General features: G+C 50.2%; 1 protein-coding gene across 1 annotated transcript in view; it reads right to left on the bottom strand.

The window, feature by feature from the left end:
* Positions 1 to 2419: 2419 nt before the first annotated feature.
* The window catches only part of LOC119103321 (organic cation transporter protein), an 87754-nt gene continuing 78122 nt past the window's right edge, over positions 2420 to 12051 (bottom strand). Inside the window, exons 9-11 of the mRNA XM_037226810.1 lie at positions 6046 to 6131; positions 5033 to 5226; positions 2420 to 4604 (exon numbers count right to left, since the gene is read on the bottom strand). Coding sequence (XP_037082705.1) covers positions 4251 to 4604; positions 5033 to 5226; positions 6046 to 6131 — 634 coding nt within the window. The 3' untranslated portion in view covers positions 2420 to 4250. The remainder of the gene's footprint in view (positions 4605 to 5032; positions 5227 to 6045; positions 6132 to 12051) is intronic.

Here is a 12051-nt window from a genome sequence, read left to right as displayed (position 1 = left end):
GAGTGGTTTCCGAACGGTGCGGTGAAGCTGCACCAAATTTTGCGTAGCTGCAGATCAACGAAAAGAAAATATTTTGGTATTACTCATTTTAATGTACCTTGTGAGGTCGCTGACTAATAAATAAAGGAACAAATTCGGCAAATGACTTCCGCATTCATCCATACAAAGTCGGGCTATGGATTCAGCGAAGGCAGTATCAAGGGAATCGTTAAATCTGTTGCAACGACGGTACGTTAGACAAGGTGATACATCTCCGAGATAGCTTCTTAGGCAACACAACAATAGAACTAACAAAGTCCATTGACCCGGGATCAGGTATGAACCTCAGCCCACAGTCAAAACCAACTTGCTTTTTACCGGAGAACTTGCCGCATGAGGTACTTTCTGGTGCCAATTTTGAGTTTATTAATAACAGGCACCACATTGCACATCTTCCACGAACTTGTTAAAGTTCAGAATAGGCCACTGACATAAACTGACCCATCTGAACCCTTTGGTTTTTGGAACATGCTGCCTAGTGTAATCTTTGACGCTTATTCAAATGCAAAACTCAAAGCAGTCTTGTCTGCTTATGGTAACATGACCTTGAAAAGGCTAGACAACCAACCACCCTGGCGCATGCTAAACCTGAAGAAACAGGTACCTCTCAGCTTTCCTATTCATCGCCAACCTCCGAACACCAGCCAGGCCAGTTTCTTAAATTGGTATATTTAAAACAAAGCATTGGGACCATTTGGATATAAATGGTCTTTTTTCAGGTCCACAGCATTGTCAACTTGTTGGAATATCCATATTTTGCCTTGAGACACCAGGGACCGAGATGCGTTTTGTGATTGGTGGGTAAATGTGGCAGGTTATAAAACCGTGCTCAATTTCCTTCTTGGTAGAAAATCAGCCTTTAAAAAATGTGGGCACTAGTATGCTCTATGCTACATTAAGATCGCTGTGTTGAAACAAATTCCCAGAGATGTTTTAGAATGTATTCGTCTACAAAATCATGCATTCCTGACATAACGGCATCACCAGTGCCCTTGTCATCACAGCGCATTTTAATGGCAACTTGCTCGTGCCATGCGGTTATTCATTGTGCGCTTTACAGATCCTTGCAACAACACAAGTCAGAACATGTGTTTATGGACCATAAGGATGGTCGAAGCAACTTCATGTTCCACGCTCCAAAACGAAAAAAATTACACATCATACCATCAAGATCTTCCGACACCACCTAAGACGTAAGGAATCACTAAAGGTATGTACATGGTCTATTTTTCTGGAATTTACATTTTGAAGTCTTGTCAAGAACAGTGAGCGCGAAGCTTTTGTACAGCCTTTGGAAAAAATTCGGCGAATGATTTCTGCATCTATCCATACAAAACGCCACAGTTTAACAGCATAAAGGTCATCGATTGCAAAATTAAGCTGATGCGTGTTGTTTGGCAATGGTAACCATTCTTTTGTTTTAAGCATTCAACTTGGATACTTCAATTTTACCCACAGCTCACATACGCAGGGCGCAAAATGTCACTGCGCCGCTGGTTGCGTTTTTATGCGTTTTCTGCCACGCAACGCCACACACATGTACGTGAAAGAGACAGGGAGAGAGCGGGGAAGCTATATGTACTAAACAAGTGTGTGCTTGTGTGCGCAGGTGTGCATGCATGCATGATGAAGGTGTGTGTGTGTGTGTGTACTCAGACGACCAATGTCATACACACCTGGGATCAATGTCATCAGCAAATGTATGGCCGACTGGCCTCCCGCCGTTCTGTCAGATTTGTCTCGCGGCACGTTTCAACTAGCATATCAACACGTCACCTTCAGCGGGGACCTTCGTAATGGAACCAGGAAAACTTGCATCAGCCCGTGAGAACGCAACAATGAGCGTCGTCCAGTCCCCCCGCTATACTTCAAGACAATCACAACAGCAAGCAAAGCTCCCGAGTTAGTAGCGCTATCATTTCGCGATGAAACATCAGATCATGCAGTGGAACTGGAATATGAACCAAGCGTGAACGCACTGAAAAAACCTTTTTAACGTATCGCTGAAAGTGTATCGCAACCGATTCCAATACACTGCACTGCGTATTGCACTGACATGGCGGAGATGCAGTGCGCACTTCAATGATACTTCTCAGAAGATATTAAATGGATCTGAAAAAGACCATGTCGAGCGAGGCTTGAAACGGTAGCTGCTCAGGCACCAACGAACCGAGCTGAGCAGAAACTGGCAAACCTGGCGCATCCTGAGAGCATGATGTAACGATTCAGGGTGCCGGTAGTGTAGTGCTTAACGCGTCTGCGTTAACCACTGCGCGTCTGGGAAATCAGAGGCACGGGGTTCGATTCCCCGTGGTACCCGCCATTTCTGCCAGCGTGAGAGGCAGGCGACGCCATATAGCCACAGCAACTGAGTGCGTCGTTAAGCCCCAATGACACTGACATGTAACGATTTCGATCCAACAAAGCTCAGCAGCCCCATGCTGTGTGCATCCTGTTGCTCATTACCAGAACCATGCTGAAGTCTGATGGTGCGATACGCTTTTCCACAAGACTAAATGTGCTAGTGGCTGGACAGCAGAGAATTCCACGGGTTGACAAAATGTGAAAGTAACTATATGAAACGGGTGGCAGGTTGATTGGGTGGATATTTTGGAAGAATTGCGGTTATCGGCACGGGTGTGGGTGAACCCTTTACGTAACACCAGGTAAATACTTCAAGAAATGCAGCACGCTGTCGCCGATTACGCTTCTTTTTTGCTCGCAATTCACTTCATTCACAACAATTTTGTAAAAGCAACGCAAAATGGTAAGTTTGGGCGTAAGCTTTCCTGAAACTTTTCCGCACTTAAAACCCGCAGTGAAAATAAACTGGGTGGGTAATGGGTGGGTACAATCGATTACGAATAAGCAGAGGGTGGCTATGGACACTGACCATGAGCATCGAATGGATCGGGTACAGCAACTGTTAGCCTGGAAGGCCTATACTGAAGAGTACATAACTTTCAAAGCTTTGTTTTCATACAGCTGTGCTTTTGAACGCAGCGTCACGGAGCGCCGAGCCTAGGCAAGCAAGGACACAGGCGACGTATTTTCCATTGTGTCGCGTTTGCTTTGGTACGAAAGCTGCTCGTTGTGATCTGTTTTCGCCTCGGTCTTGAAAAGAAAGGTGTGAAAAGGTTGTTTGGCACGCCAAGTCCTTAAAATACATCTCGAAATATTAACCTTCTGAAACACTTCCTTGTTCTTTAGGCGACACCCAAGAACTGCTAACGACCAATGTAAGCACAAGCAGCGCGCACCGCTACGTTCACATGGAAGACACGCAATGGATAAAGGCTAAGCACCCAGCCTGGACAGGTTTGAGCAGTTGTTTTCAAAAGGCTTGCATTGAGCACCGAACGCAAGTACCGATGAAAGACCATCCAAGGCACAAGTACTTAGCACCAAATTGAGGTGAAGCTTGAAAACAGCTGGCAGCAATGCCAGCAACGAAGGAACCATTGTCCCCATCTCCAGAAACATCTGGGTTATTGTAAGCTAAAAGCACATGAAGAGTCACTTCTGGACAGTTCAGAGCATCTTGCAAACCTCGTTGTCAGGTTGGCTCCTTGTCCAGCGTGCTGGCTTGAGCTAATCCTGCCGGGATCGGCATTTCGCGGCATGTTGAGGTAATAAACGACAGCGGCTATGAGATGATCTGGGTTCTTGTGAGACGACGCAGCTTTGGTAGCCCCAGCCTGCCACTTCGATGGCAAACAAAGTCCCGAAGGCATCATGTATGCCCTGACTTCGTCGTTGAATCCACCTCACAGACTCATATATCCGCAACATGCAGTCTCGCTGGCGTGAGCTCCGGTCGCCATCCTCTCGGATCTAGGAAGGGCCTGGAGATGCCATACCATGCAGTCTCGCTGGCGTGAGCTCCAGTCGCCATCCTCTCGGAGCTAGAAAGGACCTGGAGATGACATATCATGCAGTCTCGCTGGAGTAAGTCCCAGTCGCCATCCTTTTGGAGCTAAGTAGAGCACGAAATGTCATGTCATGCAGTCTCACCAGAGTGAGGCCCAGTCACCATCCTCTCGGATCTATGTAAGACCTCAAAATGCCATACCGAACATCCTGCACCACTTCACACCCCCTGGCGGACACACCGAAGCCTCTGTTGCGCAGCAGTTGACCGAGGTTCGGCGGCGGTCTGCGTCTGCGTCTGCGTCTGCGTCTGCAGTCGTCGTCGTCTGCGTCTGCCAAGCTCACACGTTCGGCTGCCACTTGGGGGATGCCGGCCGGGGCAGCTCGGTCTTCACAGCCGGGCTCGGTGCCTCCTGGCCACCGTTCTCGTCCGGCAGCATCTTCTCCTGCTCGTCTGGCGAGGCGAGCGGAGGCTTCTGGTCGCCGTTTGCCGTCTCTTCGCCGCCGCCGCCGCCGGCGCCCATGCCGCCCATCATGCTGAGCATGTTGACGAAGACGTCGCGGTAGGCCTCCATGACGTCGTGGATGGTGTCGGGCAGGGGCCGGTTAGATGTCTCGGGCAGGAAGCGGCACAGCACGGAGGCCAGCAGCGCCAGGCAGCCAGCCGCCACGCCCACGTACTTGGAGAAGTCCAGCTGCCGGGCGGAATGTGACCAGGTGAAGCAGCGCGCCAGAGAAAGGGGCGATAAGACAGTGAACTGTTGATAGCTGATGGCAGATAGTGATTCAATCTCACCATTTGCTGGAGCTGAGAAGCACAGGCCAGTCAGAAATGCTAATGTCGACACAGAATAAGCTATTACAGTGTTTGGATTCAGGGTGATAATGGCACGGGCATGCTACACTTCTCAATTCTCTCTTTACAGATTATGTTTGTACTTTTTGGGTCACCTGGGGCGAGTCAAATCAAAACAAAAACGAACTGAAGCGCGGCCTCGGGGCTGTAACCAGTTCCGAGGGCGCGGGGCTGTAACCAGTTCCAAGGGCGCGCCTCCAGATCAGCCAACGGCCACAAGCGCATGCGCTGACTCATCTGAGTCATGCGTGTCGTCGCAGTGCTTACCATAACGGAGTAGTAGTATCCGAGTCCCGAGCCCAGGAGTCCAAACACGGCCGTCAAGCCGACCAGACTGCCGCGCACCGGCGTCGGGAAGATCTCGATGATGAGCAGCCGGATGGAAACTAGCGCCGAAAACGTGGTGTACTTGGCGACCATCTTTAGTGCCACGTACAGCGGATAGAGGTCAGTGCCATCGCCTGAAATGGTCGAGGTTGAGTAGGGGCTGCGGTCTGTGTTTTCCGTGTGTTACAATGCGCTATCGCACGGGGCTTAAGTGCGGAGGTAAAAGTATGCCAACCTCAGGGAGTTACAGCCATGAGTCCAGACAGTTTTAACGGTGGTTTCCGCTAACGCGCAATGCGCGGTAAAGTACGGAATACCGGGTTTTGGCGACCGTTTATATGAACCTCCTTAGAGTTGAACGTGGCTGCAGTCATAACGAAATATTTTGTGGTCAATAACCAGTGATTGATTGATCAAAAGGTGCGATGGTCAGGTTTGACTGGCAGCACAATTTTCAACTATTTAAACAATTATAGGGTTCTAGGCCTGAAGACGGTGATACGATGTCAGCCCAAAGATGTTTTGTGCCACCGTAGGCTGAACCAAGCCACTTTGAAAGCTCGGGAGTATTTTGAGATGAAGAATAAGTTAAATGTGAGGCAACTTTTGTTAAGTTCGAAGCTCACACGCCTGACAACTGCGCTTTCCTCCATACTTTTACACCAGGCGTGGTTATTTTGAGTGACTAACTGTAGTTCCATACAAAAGGTCGCAGAATCAACTTGATTAATTCGCGTCTAGAGGCAATTATGGAGCCGAATGTTTTAAATATCATCGTAGCTTAGACTGCATTTGTCTTGCAATGCAAATGAGAAAAGCTGGTGCAATCTCGATGATAACTCTATTTGCAAAATTAATAAGACTAGATGTCGCCCATTTGAAATACCGTCACAGTTTTTCCGATGTTCGACCGCTTCTGAAGACACCATATCACGGCATGGCTGACTCCCTACCTGCCTGCAGCGGGCAGAGCGTGGAGCCAATCACGGACAGGCCACAGCCGGCCAGCATCACCATGATGGGCTTCTTGCGGCCAAACCTGTCAGACACGGACGGCACATTGTTAGCCAACAGGAGAAACGGCTACTTCTGGGGCTACCCTCGCTGCTGATGGCTGAGAGTAATACGCATGCCACCAGGGGCAGGCCAGACCGGCCGGTGCCTCAATAGTAATGAACAAACCTGTAATATTGTCAGGTTTCTCAGTTCAAAAGTGTCGGATGTACAATATATATATATATATATATATATATATATATATATATGTACGCATAATAGCCTCCGGCAGCCTCATGTCGTGCTGTTGCAAATATTTTCGACAGCAGAGAAATTCACTGCAATGAGCGGAACCCAGGGCATATCTAAGTACTATCATGCAAAGAACACATACTGAAGCTATGTATGGTACTCGCTGGATCTTAAGTAATTTATGCTAACATTGAGCCAATTATTCCAACGGCGTGAACCACTGACTTCTCAGGCGATCCTGATATATTTTTTCTGAAGTGGATGAAAGATGAGTTCCAGAAAAAAGTTATTCAAAAAAGAGGTGGCCTTCTCACGGAAACCTGTTATCTAAGCGCCTGAATAGGACGCCAAAAGACCGGTTTCAGGCTGTTCGTGACATGACCTGGCGCTCGCCAACTGCACGGCGGCGCGTCACTCCGGTGACTCCGACGTTGCACGGGTGCACGGGGCGCGCCGTTTCCGGATCTCCGGCGTTTCACGAGTGCACGGGGTGCGCCGTTCCCATATCTCCGGCGTTTCAAGAGTGCACGGGGCGCGCTGTTTCCGTATCTCCGGCGTTTCACGAGTGCACGGGGCGCGCCGTTCCCGTGTCTCCGGCGTTTCACGAGCGCGCGGGGCGCGCCGTTCCCGTATCTCCGGCGTTTCACGAGTGCACGGAGCGCGCCGTTCCCATATTCCGGCGTTTCACGAGTGCACGGGGCGCGCCGTTTCCGGATCTCCGGCGTTTCACGAGTGCACGGGGCGCGCCGTTCCCATATTCCGGCGTTTCACGAGTGCACGGGGCGCGCCGTTCCGTATCTCCGGCGTTTCACGAGTGCACGGAGCGCGCCGTTCCCGTATCTCCGACGTTTCACGATGAGACTATGGGGAGCGGGGTTTAAGCAGCACGCCCGCAAGACAGAGGATGTTGTCTGTTATGCGACTGTGTCGGTGTAGGTTTAGCAGTCGCAAACGTGCGTCTCCATTAAGAAGTGGCTAAAAATAACCATATTGTATGTGCCCGTTTCAGGGACGCGAAGCCCGGGTACATTCGTTGCCTCACAAATGCATCAAACGTTTTGGTAGGGAGAGGTTAACAATCAAGCGTACAGCAAGGCACGCCCTATGTGGCAACTGCTGCACGCGATTGACGGAGAATCTTACCAGCCTGCCGGAACAATGAGTCTCCGAAGGCTCATTGACAAGCTCAAGCCAGGAACCGACTAGCGTGACTTAAAGTACGACGATGATGAGACCGTCAAAGTAGTTAGAGAACAGAAGTGGCATCTTGCGCGCCGTTGGCCCGCCGGGAACCAATAAGCCACAGAGGGTCGGGAACGACTACGGTCCAGGTATGCCTGCACGGCGTGCCACATGTGCTTACAAGCACCTGTGGCCCGCATGAGGCTGCTTTGGCGCTGACACCGCCTTAAACATTAAAGCCCCTCCGAGCATCTGTTTGACCGGACCGCGGACGGCGGCAGTGACCAGGCGGCGGCTGATCACCGAAATATGGCGCGAAACAGTTCGCCGCTAGTAAGCACTGTGGGCGCCACGGGCATTCCCGCCAACATTCTGAATCGATAAGGTTGGCTGTTTGACGCGCATCACCCGGGGTGTGTTTTAGCGCCATCATGCGGCGCATCTTGCGGCGCAGATGCCTCTCGCGAAAAGACGTGTCAAAGATGTGTGATCTGCGTCTGCAAGTCAACCAGATGCAGATGGAATGAAAAATCAACCACTCCTCCATTCGTTGCGTTTGGAGCATCTCACTAAGCCGCTTTGCTCTACATTTGTTTTCTTCAACTCCAGTCAGTCAGAGCCATATATACTAAGCCATATATACTAAACCATATAGATCCTGCTTTTATGAGCTCACTACATGCTTAGCTTAGTTTGTGTGCTGCAAGCACCTCATCGCTCTACTTAGTCCCTCCTCTCTCCCTTTCTTCGTCATCATTTTTTCACCATTCACTCTGTTAATCAAATGATGACCCATACCCACCTACTCACATAATTATTTGCTCACTCATTCACCTATCCACTCACTCGCACATCGATTGATGGCTCACACTTACGCACTCATACACATACTCATTCTCTCACTCACTCACTTGTCAACTTACTCACCTACTCACTCACCCAGTCATTAAATCATCGAACCAATCAATCGATCAATCAGTCAGTCAGTCAGCCAGTCTATCTACCAATCAATTAATCAAGCGATTAATCATCAATCAATCAATCAATCAACCAATGAATCAATAAACCGTCCAAAGGATGTGTCATCGAATGGGTGAATCTCTTGGAATCAGCCGAGGCCAAGTTTTTCCTTGGCACACGGATTAGTGATAAACTGTCAGGTCTGTCGCGCCGCACCAATGTTGATATTCGTGGAGTGAGGGCAGTTTTTCTTTGATAGGCCAAGAAAACCGTATTCAATACTAGCGCCACCTACTTTACGTACTGGGATTATCCTCCAACACGCCTCAAACCTGCCACTTTATCCACTACTGGTATTTGGTGGATTAAGTATGAAATAGATATGAAGAAAATCGGCAATACACTGCCAAACAGCTTTTGAGCTGACTTTTTAGAAAATAACATTATTTTTTGTAAAATCCAAAGCTGTGCAGTTATGAGAATGCTCTAGCAGTCCGGGTTAGGTTCAAGTTTGTTACCGCTAACGCATCATTGTGATGTTCATTTGCAATTTATGTGTTTTTGCGTGGGCGATGTGGTTTTATAAGTTAGTTTTTTCGGTGCTGGAACATTTCTTTGAACAATTACTTGCATAAGCATACCGAAGGCTACACGGTCGCGCACAAAACATTTTTGTGACAGGCCACCCTGCTCCACTGTCCCACACCAACTGCCGACTACGGGAAAACCTTGAGCTATATCAGGTGGCTGAGCGAATCGAAGAGGAATCTCGCTAGTACCATCTTTAAGACCACAACGGTAGAAATCGGGGTGCTGTGGACTAACAAAGCAATCCTTGTTCATGATCTAAAATACGTGACAAAGTTTATCGAGAGATTGCTTGATCCCAACAGGGCTATAACCACGAAATCAACGAAAGAAAGAGGGTGACACAGTAACGCCGCCACCGCGAAATTCTACAACCTTCTTGATGTCGCGAAATGCAAGTGCAAGCTTCAGTGCAGCTTCCCATGCCCAGTTGCCTGCACAGGGTATTAGGAGGAGGGCGGCATGAAGGACCAGGGCAGGCACCGGAAGGTTACCCTGGGTTCATATGGCCGGGATACGATTGTGACCAGGGAGGCTCGCGAGATGCGGAGCATCGCCAGACAACTCCAGGGGCATCGTGGCTGGGTCACCAGTCAGGCGGTGTCTGCTGCTGAAACCGAGTCGCCTTCCCCGCCGACTGCTGAGCCCGCGCCGCCTGCTAAACCAGCGCTGGCTGCTAGTGCTGACCCCGCTGACCGCTCCCGGTGTGAACAACGGATTCGCTCAACGGAGCCGAGCCTGCTCCGAGGTGAACAACGAGGTGACCAAGTGGTCCCAGCGCTGGCGAGTCAGCCGAGAGCACGGATTCTTACACGGTTCCGTACATGGTAGAAGGTGACGACGACGCCGAGTGTTCGTTCCGGTTGAGGCCACTGCCACTGTGGATTATAACGCTAAAGATCTGACTAACACCGCACAGGCGGTTGACACCTACAGTGGCTCGAACCGGGCCGATGCTGCTATCATCAACGCCTTTCAACAAGACAGCAGACACGGACAGGCTACTGAAATCAAATATCGTAGATCCTAAGAAAATCTGCAGCGCAAGAAACCGACGGTCGCGAAGGCAGGAGCTACATGAGCCGCACGGAGCCAGACGAATGCCGTCGAGAAACACGTGGTTGTATCACTGAGCCAGGCAGCCGCTACGTGACTCATTTTACCCGAGTTCGGCCGCGCCCTGCACTTATTCAACGAACTACACTCCGTGAGCCCGCAGGGCGATGGTCAAATCAATGTGCTTGGCTGCGATGGCACGGCCGTCAACACCGAAACGATAGGCGACGTGTTCCGGCCGTTTGAGCTGGCCACCGAGTCACCCGTTCGCTGGTTCGTCTGCCAGCTGCACAGCAGCGAGGTGAACTTCCTCCATGCTGCTGAGCCTGGGTGGCACAGCCATGGGATCGAACTTTTTCTGGACCCATTGGCAAGACCTGTGCTGGAGAGGTCTGGGAGAGCGACGTTGTGGTGTTCAAGCCTAGGTCGGGGCGCGCGCCAAACCTGCCGGTCGACCTGATTCAGCAGCTGAGCACTAACCAGCAGCTGCTGTACCCTCTGGCGTTCAAAACGGCTCTGTCTGAAATACGGCGGCCCAGCGACGAATCGGACCATCGATCGAGCCATGTCAGGTGAATATGAAAACGCCTTATCTTCGAAGTTATAGCAATGAGTGTTTAAGGTTTATCAAGTATTAAATTATATTACGTGTGCTCACTGTTGAGCATTTACTTTATCATCATATTTTGTGCCATGTTATGTCGCATCATTTGCTGGTTGGTTCATGCTTACTGGCACATTTGTTTGTATGTATTCCGTCGCATTTAAGGACTCTGGGTATCGGCATGATTACATACATTAAAGGGGTGCAATAATTTTCGCATGATTTGATGCTCAGTTCGTAGCGAATCGCTCTAATATATACGCTTTTGTTTTCAGATGGTTGACACTAGCCGCTCGCCTACCCCTAGTTCACATCTCTATCGAGACCTCCAACAGAGCTCTCAAGGACCTCGTCCAGTGCGTGGTCGGCCACTATGTGCCAGTATGGTCCGCCATCCGGCCAAACAGCGGCTGCGACTTTGGCTTACGTAACTTGCTCCGAAGTATCGCGGTGTTCCGCGACCTGCCGCAGCATACATAGTCCTCCAGCGTGGTGGTTACTGGGTCCATCCGAAACAGGTGCTGCTGGACATGGTGTGGGATAAGAGCCTCATGGTCCGCGAACAAGCGGTTTCGATCGTCGCGCCGCTCGTGAGCAGCAAACCGAGGGTAATCTTCAACCCGGGGTCTTCGCCATCTCAGCGGTAAACTTCGAGGCCGTGAGGCACACCGAACTGATTCCTTGGCACGGACCAGTCACAGCCTCGACTGCGAGACTTCGGCGACTGCGAGCTGCGGGACAAAGTGCAGCATCGTTGGCCATCTCGCCCTATTTAGTTCACACTAGGAGCACGACCAGTGCCGCACTGCCGATGACGTCTGGGACTGGACCTGGAGCTTCAACAATATGTGTAGCCCAGCTGCGACGGTAGTCCTGCTACCATGCGATCTCTGCCAACACGCGTGCTGGGTTTCCAGTCTGTGAGCAGTTTCTGTTTGGGCCGGTGCATCGAATACACAGGCTCGGCAAGGAGCAAGATGTGCATGGGGTCACCCTACCGCCTGCCCCCCCCCCCCCCCTCCACGTCTGTGGTATAGGTTGCAGAACTTGCTGTGTGCATTAAGTTATACATCAGACAATTATTCTGAATCATATGCATATATTTGGCATAGTTTTTGTTGGCATCACGTGAGTTGTCTTCGAGAAGTGAAAGTCTAAAGCAATATTGACCAGCATACTCGTACGAGTTCATACTCGACAGCACATAAAGTTTCCGCCAAATGGCAATCAATCGGGCTATGCCTGGTCGCATATTAGACATTAGACCGGGAAATTCTCGTACGACGGCTTAAGGAACATTCGGTAGCATCATTTCTATACG

Source organism: Pollicipes pollicipes, unplaced genomic scaffold (genome assembly GCF_011947565.3).
Source record: "Pollicipes pollicipes isolate AB1234 unplaced genomic scaffold, Ppol_2.1 Scaffold_5724;HRSCAF=6776_pilon_pilon_pilon, whole genome shotgun sequence".
Lineage (NCBI taxonomy): Eukaryota > Metazoa > Arthropoda > Thecostraca > Pollicipedomorpha > Pollicipedidae > Pollicipes > Pollicipes pollicipes.
This window is presented reverse-complemented; position numbering and strand designations above follow the sequence as displayed.